The sequence below is a fragment of the Camelus bactrianus genome, chromosome 26 (genome assembly GCF_048773025.1).
Source record: "Camelus bactrianus isolate YW-2024 breed Bactrian camel chromosome 26, ASM4877302v1, whole genome shotgun sequence".
NCBI lineage: Eukaryota > Metazoa > Chordata > Mammalia > Artiodactyla > Camelidae > Camelus > Camelus bactrianus.
In genome coordinates this window covers 2,645,127-2,667,485 of record NC_133564.1, presented here as the reverse complement: position 1 = coordinate 2,667,485, position 22,359 = coordinate 2,645,127, and the positions used below count along the sequence as shown (strand labels likewise).

Genomic DNA, 22,359 nt, shown 5'->3' with positions numbered 1-22,359 from the left:
CCCGCTCACCCCAGGTTAACGTCTCCCCAGCTGTGTAGTACCCCGACCCGCTTCCCTCCCTGCCAGGCACCCCCGTTCTTACCACCGAGTGTACTGCAGGAATTCAGGCACAGGGATGCCCAAAGCAACACGAGCCCACCGGCTGTACAAACAGCAGACTCCCAGCCCCACCTGGGCTCCATGGGGATAGTAGGTGTCCTCACCTTTCATGTACCTAAGGCAATCTGTTTCCTCAGCTGGAGGCTATAGAGAAAAATAAAAGGTCCAAAACATTGTTCAGTGAGGAATTCCTCCAAGGACCTGACTTCAGAGTCTACAACCAGTTGTGCTGGCCGCTCTTACCCCCGGACATTGGGTGAGGTGGATTATTGATCAGCACAATCGCCGGTGGCCCAGCTCCTGGGCTTGGCTGCCCAGAGGGGGCTGGGGGAATGGGTAAGGCCAGGGCACTCAGGAAGAGCACAGAGGACCTGACATCTCGCCTCCGCAGTTGTAAACCCTTCCCCAAATCTCAAGGCATCGGACAGAGTGCAGCCACCACAATAATGAGATGTTCCCATCTCTTCACTCACTCCTGTTGGTTCACTTACGTGCTGAGCATCCACTGGGTCACAGGACATGACACACAGGATGGCCGATGGGACAGGCTTGGTACTTCCCCCTGGATCCTGTTCAATCTGATGGAAGAATGATCACTCATAAACGGTTTCTCAAAAGGATACATAGACAGGAGACAAACTGCAGAGTGAATCAAATTTTAAAATATAAATGAAGATCCCCCAGTCTCCCCGCCTAAGGTTAACAGCATAAAGAAAATAGATCTTGCCTTTGATCACCAAGGAAGTGGTCACCGTCTCTCAGGAGGAAAGGAGAGTTAATCTTTGAGCAGGACACAGAAGTGCTCCATCGAATTGGACCAGGACCTCTGCTTTCATTCAGCAAATCTGTATAAGCTCCTACTACTTATGGGAATCTAGTAACTATACCCATTCCCAAGGCTCTTCGGCTTTATTAGTGAACAAAATAGACACGACTCCCCATCACTGGGGGCTCAGAGTTTTAGCAGAGAAAACAGGCAACATGATGGGGGTAGCAAGAGCTTGGGGAAAAATAAGAGTGATATGAGCAAACTCAGGTGATGGTGGTGGGGTGGGAGGCAGGCAGAAGGGAATAAGGCAATCCTGGCAGATCTCAAGGAGTTATGAACTTGAAGCAGAATAGATCCGGAGGAAGAAGGAAGAGCCGGAGCCAGAGGCCCCCAGAGTGCTGGGGAGAGTGTGGGCGGAGAGGCAGAGCAGGCCGGGTCCTCGAAGACTTTGGGACGACTTTGGCTCCTAATGGAATGGTGACCCTTTTAGTGAGTTTTGATGGGATGGGTGATGTCCAATTTATGCTTTTGTTTTGGGTTTTCTTGGGAGGAGGTTAATTTATTTATTTTAGTGAAGGTGCTGTAGTTTGAACCCAGGATCTCATGCATGCTAAGCATGCACTGTATCACTGAGCTACACCCACCCCCTCAATGTATGCTTTTAAAGGCTCCCTCTGACTCTGTGTGGATGAGATTGTAGAAAAGCAAAGATGGAAGAAGTAGGCTAATTGGTGTCCAAGAAGGGGTTGAAGGTGGCTCCTAGGAGGGTGGGGAACAGGGAGTATGTGGTTAATGAATTCAGAGTAGCCAGAATTTTCTAACAAGCTGGATTTGCTGTCTGTGTGTGTGTAAGAGAAAGAGAGAGAGAGAACATGGTTCCAACATCTGGACCTGGAAAATGGGATGGATGTCCTCTCCATCCACAGGGGATGGGACAAGATGGGGCTGAGCAGGTGGAAAGGGGCTGGAATCAGCTCAGTTCTTCAATGTCATGATTAAGGAGTCTATTAGATATTGCCACAGAAATGCCTAATAGGTAGAGGAGTCTGGGGTTTTTTTTCTTTCTTTTTAACATTAAAAAATATAATTTAAATGTATTAATTTTATTATGTGAATGGATTTGGAATTTTATTTCATGCCAAGGTATATGTTATAATAGCCAAATGGAAAATATATCCGAAAAGGGGAGAAATGAGGGCTTTCACATAAACTGACTGTCCATAACGTAGGTAAAATTTCAATGAAACAGTCTTCAGTGCAAAAACCTCATCTTGGTGTTACATAAAATTAAATGAAAAAGGACTATGTTGATGTATCATTATTTCATGTTACATAGTAGCCCCAAACAAACACACTGTTTAACTATGAGGCTTGTAGAAATACTATTCACTTTATTGACATAAATACAGAAATGCAGAAAGGTTCTAAGGTAGAATAAGCATCTTAGTGGAAATAATAGAGATCTGAGCATTTCACATGATATGTATGGACTGATTCAAAATTTGGAAAAGTAATTTACACAGTAGAACATATGTATGAATGTGAAAGCAAGATGAATGAAAGAAAAAGAATATGAGTATCAGGGAGAGAGTTCCAAATGGAAAAGGCCATTCAGGGAGTTTTGGACAAATCGAGAAATTGATGGCATGTCAATTTCCAAGTCTGGTTGCTTCCACCAAAAGGATAGCAGTGAGATAGAAGAGAGACCCAGGACCCAACTCCGAGGCACATTCGCAGTAAATATTTGGAAAAAAGTGGAGACGTTGGCAAAAGACCAGCCAGTGGATCGAAAGCAGAGCGATGGGCTGGAGGCCAAGTGAAGCAGGAACACGGGGGAGGAGAAATGGAAGAGCTGGGTCAAATGCTGCCAAAGGGCCACGCATGATGAAGACTAAAAACTGACCACTATATTTAGCAACGTGGGGTCACTGATGGCCTTGACAGAGCAGTTTCCATAGAGCGAGGGATCAGGGGGAAAGCCAGAGTGGGTGCAAAAGGGAATGGCTCAAGAGAATATGCAGACAGTGAGTTTAAACGACTCATTAAAGATTTGCTGCAAAGACATGGGGTGGCAATTGGTGGGGGCCAATTAGAGTCAAGGAGTGCTGTTTGTTTCTTTTAAGAGGATGGACTTTTATATACTGATAGGAGCCAACTAGCAGGAGAACAAAATAGATGAGGTAGTGACAGAGAGGATGGATGTGGGAGTGACAGCCCGGAGAAGATTGTATGGATGGGCCCCCTGGCGACTTTTGGATGATCTGGCTTTCGATGTCACCTGTAATAAGAGGTGGGGCAGCGAGAGTGAGGTCACAGACATCAGAAGGCGAGCGGATGTGCTGGGAGTTGCTGGTGAAAGTTCTCTTCTGTTGGCTTCAGTTTGCTTGGTCAAAGTAGAAAAGTAAACTTACCAGCTGAGGGACGAGAAGGAAGAGTTACTGGAGTCATGAGCAGAAGATACAAAAGAGCCTTCAGGGACAATGGGACAGTGAAAAGAGCAGAGGGAGACGGGGGGAGTGTGCTCCCAGAAAGTTACGTTTTATCTTTGGGGTCCCCAAGTGTTGGATGTGTGATTGCCCTTCCTGCTGTCTACGAAATAAAAATTGAGTATGGTTCAGGGAAAATGCTATTTCATTCTAAGAGGCTGCCTGTTTCTCAGGAACGGTCATCTTAAACTGCAAACACTACAAAAATGTTGAAAAGAAGAACTTGTGTACCCAATGACCCACTATTTTCTATAAATTTGGTTGCTATTTAGTTCCCCTATCAATACCACAGAACTGATACTGCCTAGGATGGAGATACATCGATGCTTAAATGGAAATGAAATCTGTATCTTTTTCCTAAACTCCATGGCTTCCTTAACATCCCATTCCCCTTGGAATTTAGGGGTGTCCGGTATAAGAAATAAGAAACAGTTTGAGAAAATCCCGGCTCAGAATTACACAGCACAACCTCAGCTCAGAAGTATACAGCCATAAAAATGTTTAGAAGCAAAACTCCATAACTACTCTTAAAGAATTTTGCAAACCTGGGCCTGGGCAGATGTTTCCAAACTGGAAAGGTACCCCAATCAGTTGACCGGTACGGGAACCAGAGGCTGGTCAGCCTTTTCTGTAAAAGCCAGAGAGTAAATATTTTCAGTTTTGCAGATCATTTTGTTGTAACCATGCAGGTCTGCAATAAGAAAGCGAAGAGCACTGGGAGACACGAAACAAATGGGCATGCCCACACCCTCCCTTCCACTCAGGGCAGCTTCTCTGTGGTGGGGAGCTTTGCCACAATGACTTGTTTCTTTGTTTCCATTGGTTTCTTTGTTTCCACCTTACTGCTCAAACTCAGAACTTCAAGTGAGCCTGGTCCTTCAGCATCCATGCAGAAAGAAGGCTGAGCGGGGGTGGGGATCCCACCTGACAGAGAAGAGAGATGGCTTGTCACCATGACATGAGACAATCACACCTTCCGGGGTGAAAGGGAACAAAGATAAGGGAGGGGCACAGCAGTGGGACCCCTGGGTCACCTGCCAGGCTTGCTCTCCCTCCACGGCCACCCTGGGGGCCTGGGTGGTGTTGGAACTCAGCTACAGTGATTAGGCTGAGGGGACTCAGGATAAAGGACCCTCCGTCTCCACACCGGGTTCCAAACGCAGCCTCTCTAAGTCTACCCTCTGAATTTCTGGAACTCAGCTGGAAGAATACATGATCAGGCCAGACCCAGAGCCCAAGCCAAACACGACAAGGGTCACGTGGGGTTGTAACCCTGTGCTCAGCGGTCGGGGTCTCCTTGCAAATCTGCAGAAATCCCTGTTCTGCCTCATTCCTGGGAGAAACCCCACATCTCTTCCTGCTCTGTCTGTTCTTCTCTTGAGGCTATTGTCCTGGAGGGATGCAGAGTCCTTGAACCTGGCCCTCCAAACGTACATAAGCAGCCTGTTCAATAAAACAAATTATGCACTTTTTCACATTTGCCAGTTTTTTGATTCCAGAAAGGCTGCGGGACTCTTTCTCACTGTCTCCTGTGCCCCCACCACTTGGTGGTCCTCTCCTCATGGAAACACGATTTCCCACAACTGCACCCTGCCTCCCAGCTTGTCAGAGGGGAGTGACCCACAAAGACACAGGTGTTTGTGAGGATCCTGTCCCCCAGCAGAAAGCCTACTCCTGGAGCCACGGACAGGGATCTGGCCTCCTGAGCCGCTCAGCTCTAATTGAAAGCCTAAACTGGGGACCCCGAACATTGCTGACTGACTTTCTGAGTCACCTGGGCTGGAAGGGCCTGATTTTTCTTTCCAAGAATGGATGTAGCACAGCCTCCATTTTCAGGGCTGACATTCATGACGTATCTAGTTCCCCCAAATGCACCCCAGGAAGGAAAGGCCCTTCCATCCCACTGGTTAGAAACCCAGCCCAGGGGAGTTCCGAAACACTGCATTGCTGTCAGGTCCAGCATCCCTGCAGAGTGGCCCCTGCCCCTGAATGAGCCCCTTCCCTGGGCCTTCCCTGCCTCGACATGACCACACCCCAGGTGGTGCTGGGGAAGGCAGGGAGTGCAGTGAGGGGAGGAGGGAAGCAGAGCCCCTTGCTCTGGAGTGAGGAGACCACAGAGAAAGGCACACACCACCCCGACCCTATACCCCAAACTCTTAGCCCCGCCAACACAGGGGCCGCTCTGCGCCCTCTCACCGTTGCTCTCCTGTGAGACTGCACCCAACCCGACATCTGGCACCCAAGCCCTACCTCCCCTCTTATGACAGATCCCGTCTTCTTGGAAACTGCCTAGCAGCGCGTATTCAAGGCCGGCAGCGGGCCTGGCGGATCTGCACTTCAGGTGCCCTACCTGGCCAGCCGTGCGTGCCTGGGCTCAGTCCTCTATCTTGCCCACCGGTAGCCTGGGTCCACGTCCGGTGCAAGCGGAGGCCACGGAGCCCAGGCTGATCCCCACACACGGACAGGTGAGGGTGCCCCCGCCCCGCTGCCCCACTGCCCCGCCCGCTGGTGGCAGCAACGCCCCAGCCTCCGGCCGGCGCCACCTGCAGGTCAGGACTTCCGGGCGGCCCTGCCCTCCCCGGCCCCGCCCAGCTGTCCCATAAGCCTCCCCCCACCCCCGTCCTGGCTGCGCCCTGGCTCCCATTGGCTCCGCAAGTTCTGCCCTCGCACAACTAGACTCGGGAGGAAGCACGACGCAAGCGCTAGGGGAGGGCCCCGCGGAGTTGCCATGGTTACAGGCGCCACGCTCTGCGCGGGCCGGCGTGCGCTTCTGGGGCGGGTAGCGGGCTCCGGAAGTGTGCAGCTGCCCGGGACCATGGCGGTGCTTGCTGCTGGGGATGGCGGCTTGCTCGGCCGGGCGACTAGTTCTGGCCTGGTCAGTCGGCGGCCGACATCCTGTCTGGGGCGGCGTCCCACAGACGGTAAACGTACGTCCGCGCCGTCGGTGGGGCCGGCGGACATGAACCGGGGTGGGATCGGGGTTGGGGCGGTGGCCGGGGAGGGCTGTGGTGCCGGGGAGCGTGTTGGGGCGGGGCGGGGCAGGGCTTGGGCACAGCCTCAAGCTTTCCTCCCCCTCAGGCCCTGGGGCTGGGGCCGCGAGTCTGGGTCGCCCTTGGTGGCCGCGGCCTCCCAGAACCCCCCGGGAAGGGCAGGCGGAGGACCCATCTTAGATGAAACGGGGCCTTACCCGGGTTTTGAAGAGCCCCAGAATCAGATGTTGGAATGGGGTGGCTTATCAGCCTTGTTTATCTGCAGGGAAATTTCAGTTCCATCCAGATGTTGGTTCCTTCAGTCAACCTCAGGAAAAAGACACAAGGGTCAGTGCCGATAAGCAGTTATCTAGGGCTTGACTCAAAATAAACTATGCGGGGTGTAGGGATGGTAGATGGGACCCTCCCTCTTGAAGTTAGCAGTCTTCTGGGATTAGAGGCCCCAGTTGAGGATTACATCCTCATCTGCAGTAATGGAGCTTGTGAGAAACACACAGAGAAGGGAGGGGTGTGGTGGCGGTAACTCATTACAGAATCCAGGACCCTTGCCTGGCTCTTGTGTAGAAGAGTCTCGCCTTGGATAGGGCAACAGTTATCAAAGTGTATCCAAGGCCCCTGAGGTGCAAGACCATTTTCATAGAAACGCCGGGATGTCACCTGCCTTTTGCACACTCTTGCTCTCCCGAGTTCCTGCGGGGTTTTCCAGGGAAAACCTGGCCTGCGATATCACAAAACAGGGAATGCAGAGGCAGGAGAATTCAGCTCTCACCAGTCCAAAAGAGATTTGCAGAAATTAAAATCACTGCTATTCTTCTCACTAATGATTTTTCTTTTGAAAAATAGAATTATATTTTGTTTAAGAGTATTAATGGTAACATACAGTAGATTGTTAATATTTTTAAGTGAATTCATACACTTTCTCTAACTTCTTATTTAACTTCTAACACAGGAAATAGTGATAGATTAAACTCACATAAATAGCAGCCTTTTGGAGTTCTCAGTAATTGTTAAGAGTGTATAGGGTTCTGTAGAACAAGAAGTTTGAGAGCCCCTGGAGAACGGGTGCTCAGATGCTAGTCGGGTGCTTAGTGGTGTTAGACGGATGCCAAGATGTCTTCCGCAACTGCTCCCGGACTTGAAGTAATTGGCCACATGGAGATGGGTGGGCAGTGCCTCCACTTTACAAACCAGAAGCTGCTGAATGTGTCTGGAGTCTAAGCCATGGGCTGTGCAGGGATTCCCGTTGTATCTGTTCTATCTAAGCCGGGATTCCTGTGCAGAGGCCTGGCCCTGAAGACCGGCTCTCCTTTGCTCCCTGCCAGGTACCTTCTGTGTGACTTCAACCCTCCAGAGGGCTTCAACCTCCGTAGGAACGTCTGCATCCACATTGCCTTCCTCCTGAAGACCCTGCTGAAGATGGAGGAGCCGGTACTGGTGCTATTCCCTTGGGGCCACCTCTACCACTGGAAGAGCCCCGATCCCTGGTCCGACTCCTTTGACCTCCCAAGTCTCAACAGAAACATCCCTGACATTGAGTACGAGCAGTTCGTTGCAGGTGAGGTGGTGGTCATTTAACTGGGGCCAGGTGGTCTTTGTTCTGTTTCCGATCTGAACATCGGGCCATCTTACTTTGGGCTTGTCGGTCTGCTTAGGGGCCCTGCTCATGTTTCCTACACTGCAGGTGAATTTGGTTTTTCCATAGTATTTTCGGGAAGTCAATTTGAAGTGTATGAGCTCTATGTCCCCTCCCCTCTGAAAACCCTGGCCTCCTGGTGAGATGCAGCGGTGACAAGGAGGCCACTGCCACAGAGGCCCTTGTCCCAGAAAGAGTCGCTCGCTGTGCAGTCAGGGCTATTCTTACCTGTAAGAAAACACGATGTGTGTGTAGCATGGGCCACGTGCTGGAGAAGATATGTAACTGCCCATCCAGTATAATTTGGTCCTGCTCAAGCTACCCATTTTAAATTTTGTAAGAGGGAAGAGTTCAAGATTTTCTTTGAATAAAGGTATTTAGAGATTATCAATTTTTTTTTAAATTGAAATGTGTTTGATTTACAATGTTTTGTTAGTTTCAGTTATACAGCTGTTTTGTTAGTTTCAGGTATGCAGCATAGTGATTCAGTTGTACATATACATAGTCTATTCTTTTTCAGGTTCTTTTCCATTATAGGTTGCAAGATACTGAATATTCTTCCCTGTGTTCTACAGTGAAACCTTGTCGTTTGTCTGTTTTACATATAGTAATTTGTATCTGTTAATCCCAAACTCCTAAGTTTGTTTTATAAGTCTGTGAGTCTGTTTTTTGTTTTATAGATAAGTCCATTTGTATCATTTTTTTAAAAATTCCACATATAAATGATATCATATGATACTTGTCTTTGTCTAACTTATTTCACTTAGTGAGATAATCTCCAGTTCCATCCATGTTGCTGTAAATGGCCTTATTCCCTTCTTTGTTATGACTGAGTAATATTCTGTTATATCTAAATACCGCATCTTTATCCAGTCATCTGTCAGTGAATGTTTAGGTTGCTTCTATGTCTTGGCCATTGTAAACAGTGCTCCTGTGAAAATTGGGGTGCAGGTATCTTTTGGAATGAAGGTTCCCTCTGGATATATGCCCAGGAGTGGGATTGCTGGATTAGGTGATAAGCCTTTTTTTTTTTTTTTTTTTTTTTTTTTTTTGTCTTTTGAGGAATCTCCATACTGTTTTCCACAGTGGCTGCAACAAACTACATTCCCACCAACAATGTAGGAGGGTTTCCTTTTCTCCACAGCCTCTCCGGCATTTATGGTTTGTGGACTTTTGAATGATGGCCATTCTGACTGGTGTGAGATGATAACATTGTAGTTTTGAGTTGCATTTCTCTGATAATTGAACGATATTAAGCATTTTTTATATGCCTATTGGCCATCTGTGTGTCTTCGTTGGAGAATTGCTTGTTTAGTTGTTCTGCCCATTTTTGGATTTGGTTGTTTATTTTTTTCTTATTAAGTTGTATGGACTATTTATATAGTCTAGAAATTAAGCCATGGTCAGTCTCATCTTTTGCAAATATTTTCTCCCATTCCATAGGTTGTCTTTTAGTTTTACTTATGGTTTCTATTGCTGTGCAAAAGTTTATAAGTTTAATTAGGTCTCATTTATTTATTTTGGCTTTTATTTCTGTTGCTTGGGTTGCTTAGATTGCCCTACGAAAACATTGCTGAGATGTATGTCAAATAATGTTTTGCCTATGTTTTCTTGTGAGAAGTTTATAGTGTCGTGTGTAATATTTAAGTCTTTAAGCCATTTTGAGTTTGTTTCTTTTTGGTTTTTTTGCGACTCTAATGTATGCTTTTGATTTGTGGTTACCTTATTCTTCAAATATATCAGCCCATTACTATATCTATTTCCTTTAGACTGATAATCACGTAGGCTCCAACACATCCTAAGAATAACGAAGAAAAAAAAGAAAGAAAAAAATCTACATTTTCTTGCTCCCCTCTCCCATTCCCAACTTTTTTTATTTTGATGTCCTTTTTCATTTTTACATCTTTATGTTTATTCTCTTGCAACTCGTTATTGCATTTCCAACTATGGTTTTCCTGTTTCTATAGCATCCTGCTTCCTTTCTGTTTAGAATAGAACTTTTTAATGTCTCTGTTAGGTTCAATATTGCTGAGTTATCTCCCCTCCCCCTCCCCCCTTCCCCCCAGGCCTCTGAATCCTCAGTCCAGGGAAGCTAAACCATTCTAGCCTTCATCGGTTCTGGGAAAGCAATCTTCAGAGTGGGAAAAGACATTGAAAAATAATATTCTGTGAGTTGCATTCTACCCTTGCCCAGAGATGAGAAACATCTGAAGGTGGAGGAAAACAGTTGGAGGTGGGGAACACAAAGTCTTTTCTCCTTTTGCTACTGAAGAAATGATTGCTTTTGTAATTAGTGATGATGCCCTTTAAATTGGTGAGATCGAGATTCCACAGCTTCAGCGCCTGTGAATAACCAGCTGGGAGAAAGCTCTCTAGGGCCCCTGCAGTGGGAAAGGCAGCCCCTCTGAGCACCTGTTGTTCTGTATTCTTCCTGCCTCCACACGGGTTCCCTAGGCACCGTGCAGGACGATGCAGTTACCCAAGGTGGAGGACGGGGAGACCCCTGCTGTGTGGCGAGCCACAGAAGCCCACACTTGAAGGACAAAATGTAGAGTAGTGGGGCGGTCATAGGAACAGGGGATGGTTGAGACCCAGGATGGTGTCCTGGAGTCCAGCAGCCAAGGCTGGTGGGGCAGATGGGGCCCTGGGGCATGGGCAGTCCTTGAGGGATCTGAAGCAAAGATAGGAACCAAGAGACTGGATTCGTGTGGGGGTACGGCACCCCTTGGAGGCTGCGGGGCAGCTCAGTGGGCCCAGGGGGAGCGGGCACTTCCCCAAAGCTGGGTTGACAGGTCACAACCAACTCACTGGGGACCGAGAGGCACTGAGTCATTTTTAACTTTTTGTCCCTCTTCCTGGAAAAGAAACTGCTGCCTGTTAAATAGCCTGTGTCGTTAGTGAGAATTAAAGACATGAAGCAAGATTGCCTCAAAAGTCATCCATTGTGTAGTTGTTAATAAGGGTCAAATGAAAACTTGAATAGATGAAATGAAGCATTCATCAGAGGATTTGAAACTCCTTTAAAATAAAAATTCTTGCTGCCTTTGTTCTTCATTTCAGGGTTCACTTGGTGATAATAATCATAACCAAAGCAACAGCAAACCCTTACAGAACTCTGTCCTGCTGTTCCAGGAACGCTGTGTTCATGACAACCCAATGAGTTGGCACCACTATGAGTTCCACTTTAAAGGTAAGGACATTCATTAGTCACACGGCTAATAAATGGCAGAGCTGGGACTTGAACCCGAGCTCTCTGGCCCCAGAGACCCCTCTCAGCCCCTTCACTGCAGCTCACCACTTGTCATGCCCGACACAGGCCAGCATTTACGAGCAGCGTGACCTTGGCCAAGGCTGCTTCACTGCTTGGTCTCTGATTCCTCATCTGTAGAATGGGGGTGTGGGCAGTGAACTCTGTGAGCTCAGTGGTCACTTCCTCCAGCTCTGCAATTCTACTGCTTTGAGTTAGTATAGTAAGTATCCGAGCCCCTACATGGCCCACACATGGGCTGGCGCTTTGCTAGGCCCTGGGTTACGGAGCAAAGTAAGATCCGCCTGCTCCTCCGAGGAGCCTGTGTCCCTCCACGGCAAACAGCTGCGAGGCCCAGGCTCCCTCGCTGGCGGTCGGGGGCTGGGCAGGAAAGTCTGATAAGAGAAGATGGAGGCAGAGCCCCTCCGGGAACAGTGGTGGCCACACAGCTCTCAGGAGCGAGAGCCTCTGTCCAGGCTGCTGAGAGGGGGATCCTCATGAGGCCAGTAGTCCCCCCAACCTAAGCCCTCAGGACAAAGATCCAGCCATCCCTGCAGTGTCACCATAGAGCCAGTCCATCCTCATCACTGTGCCTCTGTGCTCCTTTGTCCTGGGGCCTCTCTTCCCCCTACACCCAGAAGACTCTTCTCCCTCTCTTCTCTGAGTGCCCCCTCACTTCACCCGTGGTCCCTGCTTCCTGGGCCACCATCACTGGAGTTGACGCTTTGCACCTTCACAACCCCCGTTTGATCAGGAGCCTGGGTTGGCCTCCTTGTGCTCACTTTCCACCTTCAGATGATTGCTCCTCCCCTCGTGGGAGCACATGGAAAACCCAGATCCTTTCCTAGCAGTGCCTGCCACCCTGGCCTCCCTGCTCATCTGCCTCAGTCAGGAGCACCTGGACCACCAGCTCTGTATTGCCTCGCCTCCTACCATCAAGACGTCAAAGTTCATTCTCCTTCCACCACCCAGTATGGTCATTGTAGGGTCTTCTTCTCTGTCAGCCTGAGCCAGCCACCCCCCATTCACCCTACCCCCGGGCTCATACCCGGGCGTGTCTCCACCCAAGGTCCAGCCTCTCTCCTTTAAGTGCCCACCTCTAGCCGTCCAGCTTCTTCTCCACCAGCCTCCCTGGCCCTCCTTCACCCTCACTGGGGCATCATGTGCTGACTCCTCTGCTTTCCTGCCTGTCCACGTTCCTCTTACTTCCACTTCCCCACCTTCCAGCTCTGCATCCACAGTCAGCACTCTCTTTAGGACAGACAAAACCCCCTTGAGCCTTGACCTTTTCAGTTCCTCACCAGGCCGACTTCCATCTCGGTTCACCCAGCTCTACTTGTTCTGAGCCTGCAGGCAGCAGGCTCTCCCAGCACAGATTTCCAAGACTACAAATCAATGCCCACCATGTTGCCGCTGCCAGGCAATCCTCCAGGATTTCTCTAGTGAGCACATTTCCCCACTTATCACTCAGTGGTGTCAACATTCTCTGCTCTCTGCACACCTCTAAGCTTCCCTCTGTCTCTTCCCTGACTCCCAGCAGATGGCCTTGCCTCCTGCTTCAGAGAGAATGACATGTCACTGGAAAGGAACTCGCTCACCTGCAGCAAACCTGCTCACCTCACCTTTTATCTGTCCCTCTCCCACCTGGACTCTAGCTGTAGTTGTTCTTAATTCAGTGAGTTTAGTTGACATATATATACACAGTTAAAAGCATAGCACACTATCGGCTACCTTCTAGGGGTTACTTTTTCAATTTAACATGGAGTGTGTGATTCATCCACTTCATTGCATGTACCTGCAGTTCATTTGTTTTAACTGATCTTAAATGTTGTGTGTGTGAAAGTAACACAAGGCAAGGGTAAGCCAGGATTCAGGATGCTGGTTACTTCCTGTGAGAAAAGGCCAAGAGCAGGATAGGGAAAGAGGACACAGTATGTCACTGTCAATATTCCTGTTATGATGCTGGGTGATAGGTTCATAACTGTGTCTTATAATATTAATTTTAATACATAAATACCTCTGACAGGCACCTAAGATGAGAATGTGTCATGAACCAAGACATACAATGGGTAATATTACATCATTATTGTTATGTAATCTTGTTATATTATATATTAATCATAATCTTACATTATTTGTTATGGGTTATATATTATATAGATGCATGAATTATATATTATGTGTATAAACACCTACATATATATTATATACTATCTGCTAATAAATAAACAGAAGATAATATGCTAGTATATCTTCTATTATGTATTATTTAATAAATAATAACATACTCTATCCTGTTATATGACATGGAACATAATCTTTAATAAAATAAGAAATCTATCAATATATATTGGTAATTAATAAAATTAAAAAAAACAGCCCGCAGCTTTTAACGCCGACACCGCTCCAGCTGTCACTGTGATTTCTCTTCCCTTTCATGGCCGAGGCCCTCACCGTGCTGTCCGTTCCCCCTTTCATCTCCTTATCCTGAACCTTCCTCCTCCTCCCATCCCATGCTGCCTTCTGCCCCGTGGCCCCTCTAGTCACCAGCGGCCTCTGGGGCACTGACCTGTGGGCACGGTCTCAGGCCCCAGCTCACCTGCCTGTCCGCCGCCTCTGCCACCGCTGGTGGGGGCGGGGCGGGGGTCAGAGTGCACCCCTTGTCCTGGAAGAGAACACAGCACAGACTGTGACCAGCAGCAGGTGTGGCCCGGAACTGCAGGACTTGGGGGAGAGCCAGACTGTCTGCATCCAGACCTGGGGCACTTGGAGTGTGAAGAAGCCCCGTCCTCACTGCCCCTGAAGTGAGGAAAACACCCTCAGGTGAGTTAAAGTGCTTATGACCTAGGTCTGTTGGCTGGAAAGGACAAACGGGCCCCTAAGGGGAGGGTAGTTGATGTTCCAGGCCCCACCAAAGCCCTAAGGGCTGGCGGGGAACCAGGCTGGATGCTCCACTGGACCCAGTGCCCCCTCGGGGGTGGGGCCTTCGGGAACAAGCAGAAAGCCCTCTGTCTCTGGGGGGGAACGGGGCAGTGTGGGAGCATCCCTGCAGCGAGTCAAGTGAAGTCAGGGCCTGTGGGATCCATTTGTATGGCCACATCGAGCCTCAGCAGAAGCCACAGCAGGAGTGGATTCCTGTCTCTCCAGCTGTCATCCTCGTGTCTGAGTGCCAGGCTTCAGACCCGATCCCCTGGGGCGCTAGGACAGTTATAGACAGAGGCGGCTCGGGGAGGCCTCAAGAGGGTGGTACTGGCCTTCCTGCCAACACGATTACATGAAGATCAAACAGTCCATCGATGGGAAGAAAATAAGAACCATGGTCACCTCTGGACCCCAAGCTTAGACGTGGTGCATGGGGGACATTTATCGACAATTCAGCGAGGTTCTGGCCAGAGCTAGAGGCCAGGGCAGCAAGCCGGGAGTGACACTGGGGAGCATCATTGTGCAGAGGCTGGACTGGGTGTCTGCAGGCTCCTCCCAGGAGAAGCCTCAGAGTTTGGGAGGTGGCTAACATGGTTCCTTCATGTCACCAGCAAGTGGTGCCACCTGTGGAAAATCAGCTGTGATCCTGAGATGGGTCAGCCCTGGGTGATGTGATAAAGGCTCCTACAAGAGGGGGCGCCAGATGGACAGTGAACCAACCAACAGGCTGATGAGATTCCCACCTGTGTTTATCGTGCTTTCGTAGCCAAGAATGAGGAGAGAGTTGAATGGCTCACCATGAATATTTTAACAACTTTAGAGAGTTCCATGTCTCACTGCATTTAAGTGTCACCTGGAAGAATTCAAGCAGTGTCTAGACCCAGAGGAGGCAAACGGCCTCTCGGTTCCTCTTCAACCTGGCAAACCCAGCAGCCCTCTATGGCCAGACCTTGGCAAGTGCCTTCCCTTGTTATAACAAAACCCTTCCCCCGCACGCCTGTGGTAAGCTTTTGTTTTATTTAATTAATGGGAATGAAGGTACCTTACAGCCTCCACAGACTTTTCCTTAGGGCTTCTCTCCTTAGACCCGGGCCCCCCGCTGCCCTGGGTCCTGCACTGCAGAAGGTTCCCCTGGCCCTGACACTTCCTCTGGCCACGCCCTCCATCGGGTGGAGTCAGCAAGGCCAAGGGGACATGGTCATTGGCTCCATCCCATGCTCTAGAAACCCAGGACGCCGAATGCCCTGCCTCAGCAGCCCCTGACCCATTTCTAGTGCCTGCACCGGCTCTCCCCGGAGTTCAGATTCCCAGGACTCACAGAGAGGCCAAAGGGCAGCTGTTTGCATGGAGGTTATAGGCAGAGCCCGGACGTGAAATCTGAGTGTCCCCCTGTGCACATCCAAGGCCACTTATGGCAAGGGATGGACCCAGCATTGGGAAGAAAAGGGTCAGGCTAGTGATCAGAGTCTGGGAATCAGCTCTCCCCACACACTCACTTTCTTTGCAGGACTCCCCTGAGTCTGGTTGTTCTAATTTTGAACCTGGCCTTCCCCCTTATAATGAATGTATATTTGTAAAGGCAGGACTTTAGAACCTACTGCACTTAAAATGTTTAGATATATAGAATGTGAGCTCCCAGGTATGCTCTGGCCCTGCACTTCCAAGGGTCCAGAGCATTTATGTTGGCTCTACTGAGACTGTAAGTGGCAAAGACCATCTCCAGAGAGGAGGGGCTCCTGCTTCACAGTCCGAAGTCAGGATCTTCTGAGCGGATAAAACAATGGACACTGAGACCCTCAATTGTAAATTGATTTAGAATAACGCCAAAGGTGTGTATGACGTGTGTGTGCGCACGCACGCACCTGGGGAATTGTGTGGTACATGACTGTGAGTGTGTGTGTGGCTGTGCGCGCACGCGCCTGGGGATGTGTGTGGTTGTGTGTATGCTATGTGTGTGTGTGGTACATGAGTCCATGTACGTGTGTGTGTAGGGAATGTATGTGGGCCAGAGTCAGTGCGTCTGCACGTGTGTTTGTGTGTATGTGCATGCATTAGTATTAACAGTAGAAGCTGTCCTTTAGAATTATGAAGTAGTAAAATTTGTATGATGTCTTTTGCTGTATAATTCAAAATTAAAAAAATCTTCAGTCACTAGAAATTTATTCCCCCCCGATTCTGACTTTATTTTTCCATATTGATATGTCTTCATTTTACTGATGAAGAAACTTAGCTTAGAGATGTTAACTGACTCAACCAAGGACATGGAGCTCGCGCACCCAGGGCCAGGACGCAGTCCAAGCCACGCTGCTCCAGAGGCCTGGAGCCCTACTCAAGATCACGCGTTGCCTCTTGGCGGGGGAACAGATTCTGATGGGCTGTGGCCAGCGTGCAGGCTGCCCAAACTGGGGACACGGGAAGCCGGGAAGAGAGTACCAGACAGCAGAGAAGAGTGAAGCCCTGCTCAGAAATTAGATAGGTTCCTAGGTCTTGGATGAGTAAGGAGGCTCACTGCTCATCCTTGATCCCTTTGCTGGTGGCCAAAAGGGACCAAGGTCCACGAGAGCACTTCTGGGAGCTGCCTGCCAAAACCTGCAAAAGGACTGCTCAGGACTGGCTCTGCAGTAGGAGCAGAGGAAGGAAATGTCACCTCTTGGTGGACATTATTGGTGATGGCAGTAGGAGGCCTAGCAGCCTCGGTATAGTGGTGGCAGGACAGGGTCCTAGTGGATGATCGTTTTCACCTCTCTTAAAAATCATTGCTTCATATATTGTATCCATTTTGTGGTTTATTTTAGGGTGGTAAATATGGTCTCTGTTACTCCATATTAGCTGGATTGATTAATTTTTTTATTGTTAATTTTCTCTTCAATGATTTGGAAGCTATATTGCCTTTTAATGAAAATTCTCTCTAAATTTTTATAAATCATCTCTAAGTTCATAACTTTATATGTAATTGGACCAGTATTCCTATAACACTATCAAAACTGAAATAACCTATTAGATCCTGTTCCTCAATAATGATAAATTTAGCATATTTTACCTCTCTGCTCTTCCAGATTGTGTGTGTGCGCGTTTGTGTGTGTGTGTGTGTGTGTGTGTGTGTATGTGTCCTCCAGTTACTATGTTTAGACAGTTGCTTCCAGTTTGTTATATTAACAATGAAATATAGCTATAAACTTCCTGGATTTCATTGCTCACTACCACTATTTAATACCATGTCTTTCCCACTTTTGAGTTATTTACTTATCGGGATTTTCAAATCAACTGGACACATGATTGGCTAAGTTTTTTCGAGAAGTGGACTTGGAACACTTTCATGTCTATATGAAGCTTTATGTTCTCCTCCTCAACAACTCTCAGGGTGTTGTTGATGGCCCAAGCCTTGTTTTAAAATATGGCATTGTTTTTCATCACCAAAAAAACAAAAAAGTTTTCTTGATTTAAATTGCTGTCTTTTTATGACTGGCTAGTCTTTTCTGGTGGATAGAGATTTACTTAACCTTCCCCCTTCTTTTCGCCATAACTCGGATTCACTGAGATGCATGTTTTTACCATTTCTCAGATGGGCTTCCGCTTTGACTTCCACTTTAAACCATCACCCCACTCTTTTTCTCCATGCTTATTCCTGAAAAAGTGAGCTCTCTATCGGCTTAAAGGTGGTTCCCGTCAGAGATGTGTGGCTCCCTGTCCAAAGGTCCAAATGAAGAGAAAAAGAAAGATTCCTGTTTCTGGTGGTTACATTTTGTCAGCTTAGAGATCTAGTTATCCGTGTGGCTGTGGTGGAATCTGCAATATCTTGGCTCAGAGTTTCCTTTTTCTGGCTTACTAGGGGAGCCGCAATAGCTGGGGTCACGGCGCTGTGGCCGTTGTCAGGATCCCGGGACTGAGGCAGCCCCTCTCCCCCCTTGTTATTTTGATCTTGCAAACTGGGCCCCAGCTATGCGAACCCTGCATCTGGCGGCCAGGATCGCCCCCCACGTGACGTGTCCCCAGTTCCTCGGCGTCCCTCACTGCTATCAGCTAGCTCCAGTAAGGGTGCGAGCTGGCTTCCACTGCGGTCTTTCCTCCTTCCTCTCCAGGCAGGCCGTCCTTTCCCACTAGATGTCCCTATACTTTCTCTCCTGTGCTACATAAGCTGAAGGAATTCCTCAGGGTTTCCAGCAGGTACATGGCGCTCTTCTATGTTTGGACCCCTTCAGTGCTTGTAGTGGAAATTTAGGAGGTGGAAAGGAAGAGCTTGGGGGTTCTCCGTATCTAGGGGCTCCCTATCCAGCAGATTCAACTAACTGTGGTTTGAAAATATTCGTGAAAAAACAGTTTCAAAAAGCAACACTTGAATTTGCCATCATTGACAACTACTTACATAGCATTCATGTTGTATTAGATACAGTGAGTAATCCAGAGATGATTTGAAGATATAGATAAAGTACATGGGAGGGTGCACATAAGTTCCATGCAAGTCCTATGCCATTTTATACAAGAGGCGTCAGCATCCATGGATGTTGACTTCAGGGGGGAGTCCTGGAACCAGTGCCCCATGGTTACCAAGGGATGACTAGAAGTCCAGGCTCCTTATCCCAGCCTGTCAGGTCCCCATGTGGTCTGAAACCTACCTGTACCACACTTCCCTTGTCACTCTCCTCCAGCCCTGGCAGACTGTCCTTTGATTTTTGAACAGGCCACACTCACTGTGCTTCATATCTGGCCCCTAGAAATACCCGTTACTTTCTGAGCATGGCTCTGCTTTCACAAAAAGGGCTGCATTGTCACTAGAGAAGACACTGTGGAATTTCCTTTAAAAACTGAAAATAGACTTAACTCATGATCCAGCCTTCCCACTCCCGGGCATATGTCAGAAGAAAACTCTAATTCAAAAAGTCACATGCACCTCAATGCTCACAGCAGCACTATTTATAATAGCCAGGACATGGCAAAAACGCAAATGTCCGTCGACAGCTGACTAGATAAAGATGTAGTAGTATATTTATACAAAGGAATACTACTCAACCATTAAGAAGAACAAAATAATGTCATTTGCAGCAACATAGATGGATGTAGAGATAGTCATTCTAAGTGAAGTAAGCCAGAAAAAGAGAAGAATGCCATATAATATCACTTATATGTGGAATCTAAAAAAAGACACAAGTGAACTTAACTACAAAAGTGAAACAGACCCACAGACATAGAGAAACAAACTTACGGTTACCAGGGAGAGAAGGGGATGGCAAGGGATAAATATGGTAATTGGAAAAGTGTCCCTCTTGGAGAGTTATGGAAATGTTAGCTATCTTGATTGTGATGATGGTTTTCTGGGTGTAGACATCTATCAAATTCATCAAATAGTACATGTGAAATATGTGTAATTTACTATACAGGAATCGTACCACAATAAATATGCCTGTAAAAAAAAAAAAACAAGAAAATATTGGCGGCATTGTGTCCTACGTTTTTATGTGTCTTTAGTGAGTGGGTCTTCAATTTTCCGGTCTGCCATATTTTCTGAACCAGAAGTGCCCTCCTTCCCTTTTCTTTGATAAACTGTCAGTGGGTGGCATTTATTCCCGTGGCTTCAACTGCTCTCTGTCCACTGATTAACTGTCAAATCTTTTCCAGCAAGGACATTTCATTTCAGTCCCAGAAATATACTTATAATTGACAAGTAGACATGCCATTGTTTGAAGAAGTAAACCTAGTTCTGAGCGAGTGTAAATTCAAACACACAGAGCTTGAGATTTTTATGGGCTAATCAAGTGGGAATGTCTACTTGTCAATTATAAGTGTATTTCTGGGACTGAAATGAAATGTCCTTGCTGGAAAAGATTTGACAGTTAATCAGTGGACAGAGAGCAGTTGAAGCCACGGGAATAAATGCCACCCACTGACAGTTTATCAAAGAAAAGGGAAGGAGGGCACTTCTGGTTCAGAAAATATGGCAGACCGGAAAATTGAAGACCCACTCACTAAAGACACATAAAAACGTAGGACACAATGCCGCCAATATTTTCTTGTTTTTTTTTTTTTACAGGCATATTTATTGTGGTACGATTCCTGTATAGTAAATTACACATATTTCACATGTACTATTTGATGAATTTGATAGATGTCTACACCCAGAAAACCATCATCACAATCAAGATAGCTAACATTTCCATAACTCTCCAAGAGGGACACTTTTCCAATTACCATATTTATCCCTTGCCATCCCCTTCTCTCCCTGGTAACCGTAAGTTTGTTTCTCTATGTCTGTGGGTCTGTTTCACTTTTGTAGTTAAGTTCACTTGTGTCTTTTTTTAGATTCCACATATAAGTGATATTATATGGCATTCTTCTCTTTTTCTGGCTTACTTCACTTAGAATGACTATCTCTACATCCATCTATGTTGCTGCAAATGACATTATTTTGTTCTTCTTAATGGTTGAGTAGTATTCCTTTGTATAAATATACTACTACATCTTTATCTAGTCAGCTGTCGACGGACATTTGCGTTTTTGCCATGTCCTGGCTATTATAAATAGTGCTGCTGTGAGCATTGAGGTGCATGTGACTTTTTGAATTAGAGTTTTCTTCTGACATATGCCCGGGAGTGGGAAGGCTGGATCATGAGTTAAGTCTATTTTCAGTTTTTAAAGGAAATTCCACAGTGTCTTCTCTAGTGACAATGCAGCCCTTTTTGTGAAAGCAGAGCCATGCTCAGAAAGTAACGGGTATTTCTAGGGGCCAGATATGAAGCACAGTGAGTGTGGCCTGTTCAAAAATCAAAGGACAGTCTGCCAGGGCTGGAGGAGAGTGACAAGGGAAGTGTGGTACAGGTAGGTTTCAGACCACATGGGGACCTGACAGGCTGGGATAAGGAGCCTGGACTTCTAGTCATCCCTTGGTAACCATGGGGCACTGGTTCCAGGACTCCCCCCTGAAGTCAACATCCATGGATGCTGACGCCTCTTGTATAAAATGGCATAGGACTTGCATGGAACTTATGTGCACCCTCCCATGTACTTTATCTATATCTTCAAATCATCTCTGGATTACTCACTGTATCTAATACAACATGAATGCTATGTAAGTAGTTGTCAATGATGGCAAATTCAAGTGTTGCTTTTTGAAACTGTTTTTTCACGAATATTTTCAAACCACAGTTAGTTGAATCTGCTGGATAGGGAGCCCCTAGATACGGAGAACCCCCAAGCTCTTCCTTTCCACCTCCTAAATTTCCACTACAAGCACTGAAGGGGTCCAAACATAGAAGAGCGCCATGTACCTGCTGGAAACCCTGAGGAATTCCTTCAGCTTATGTAGCACAGGAGAGAAAGTATAGGGACATCTAGTGGGAAAGGACGGCCTGCCTGGAGAGGAAGGAGGAAAGACCGCAGTGGAAGCCAGCTCGCACCCTTACTGGAGCTAGCTGATAGCAGTGAGGGACGCCGAGGAACTGGGGACACGTCACGTGGGGGGCGATCCTGGCCGCCAGATGCAGGGTTCGCATAGCTGGGGCCCAGTTTGCAAGATCAAAATAACAAGGGGGGAGAGGGGCTGCCTCAGTCCCGGGATCCTGACAACGGCCACAGCGCCGTGACCCCAGCTATTGCGGCTCCCCTAGTAAGCCAGAAAAAGGAAACTCTGAGCCAAGATATTGCAGATTCCACCACAGCCACACGGATAACTAGATCTCTAAGCTGACAAAATGTAACCACCAGAAACAGGAATCTTTCTTTTTCTCTTCATTTGGACCTTTGGACAGGGAGCCACACATCTCTGACGGGAACCACCTTTAAGCCGATAGAGAGCTCACTTTTTCAGGAATAAGCATGGAGAAAAAGAGTGGGGTGATGGTTTAAAGTGGAAGTCAAAGCGGAAGCCCATCTGAGAAATGGTAAAAACATGCATCTCAGTGAATCCGAGTTATGGCGAAAAGAAGGGGGAAGGTTAAGTAAATCTCTATCCACCAGAAAAGACTAGCCAGTCATAAAAAGACAGCAATTTAAATCAAGAAAACTTTTTTGTTTTTTTGGTGATGAAAAACAATGCCATATTTTAAAACAAGGCTTGGGCCATCAACAACACCCTGAGAGTTGTTGAGGAGGAGAACATAAAGCTTCATATAGACATGAAAGTGTTCCAAGTCCACTTCTCGAAAAAACTTAGCCAATCATGTGTCCAGTTGATTTGAAAATCCCGATAAGTAAATAACTCAAAAGTGGGAAAGACATGGTAT

At 47.4% G+C, this 22,359-nt stretch overlaps 1 protein-coding gene and 1 long non-coding RNA gene across 15 annotated transcripts in view; one reads left to right on the top strand and one right to left on the bottom strand.

The window, feature by feature from the left end:
- LOC141575153 (uncharacterized) overlaps positions 1 to 5,873 on the bottom strand; it is a 195,240-nt gene extending 189,367 nt beyond the window's left edge. For all 13 annotated transcript variants that reach the window (XM_074353754.1, XM_074353755.1, XM_074353758.1 and 10 more), the window contains exons 1-4: positions 5,705 to 5,873; positions 3,147 to 4,278; positions 591 to 677; positions 83 to 243 (exon numbers count right to left, since the gene is read on the bottom strand). In XM_074353754.1, the coding sequence (XP_074209855.1) occupies positions 83 to 243; positions 591 to 677; positions 3,147 to 3,188 (290 nt within the window). In that variant the 5' untranslated portion in view covers positions 3,189 to 4,278; positions 5,705 to 5,873. The remainder of the gene's footprint in view (positions 1 to 82; positions 244 to 590; positions 678 to 3,146; positions 4,279 to 5,704) is intronic.
- Positions 5,874 to 6,105: 232 nt separating this feature from the next.
- Positions 6,106 to 14,716, top strand: LOC141575155 (uncharacterized). 2 transcript variants are annotated; one of them, XR_012502534.1, is made up of 5 exons: positions 6,106 to 6,281; positions 7,667 to 7,899; positions 10,044 to 10,210; positions 11,038 to 11,167; positions 12,765 to 14,716. It is a non-coding gene; the product is annotated as an uncharacterized LOC141575155 (long non-coding RNA). The 2 variants fall into 2 exon arrangements; XR_012502533.1 differs by lacking the exon at positions 10,044 to 10,210 and having other exon boundaries at positions 6,122 to 6,281.
- Positions 14,717 to 22,359: the final 7,643 nt, after the last annotated feature.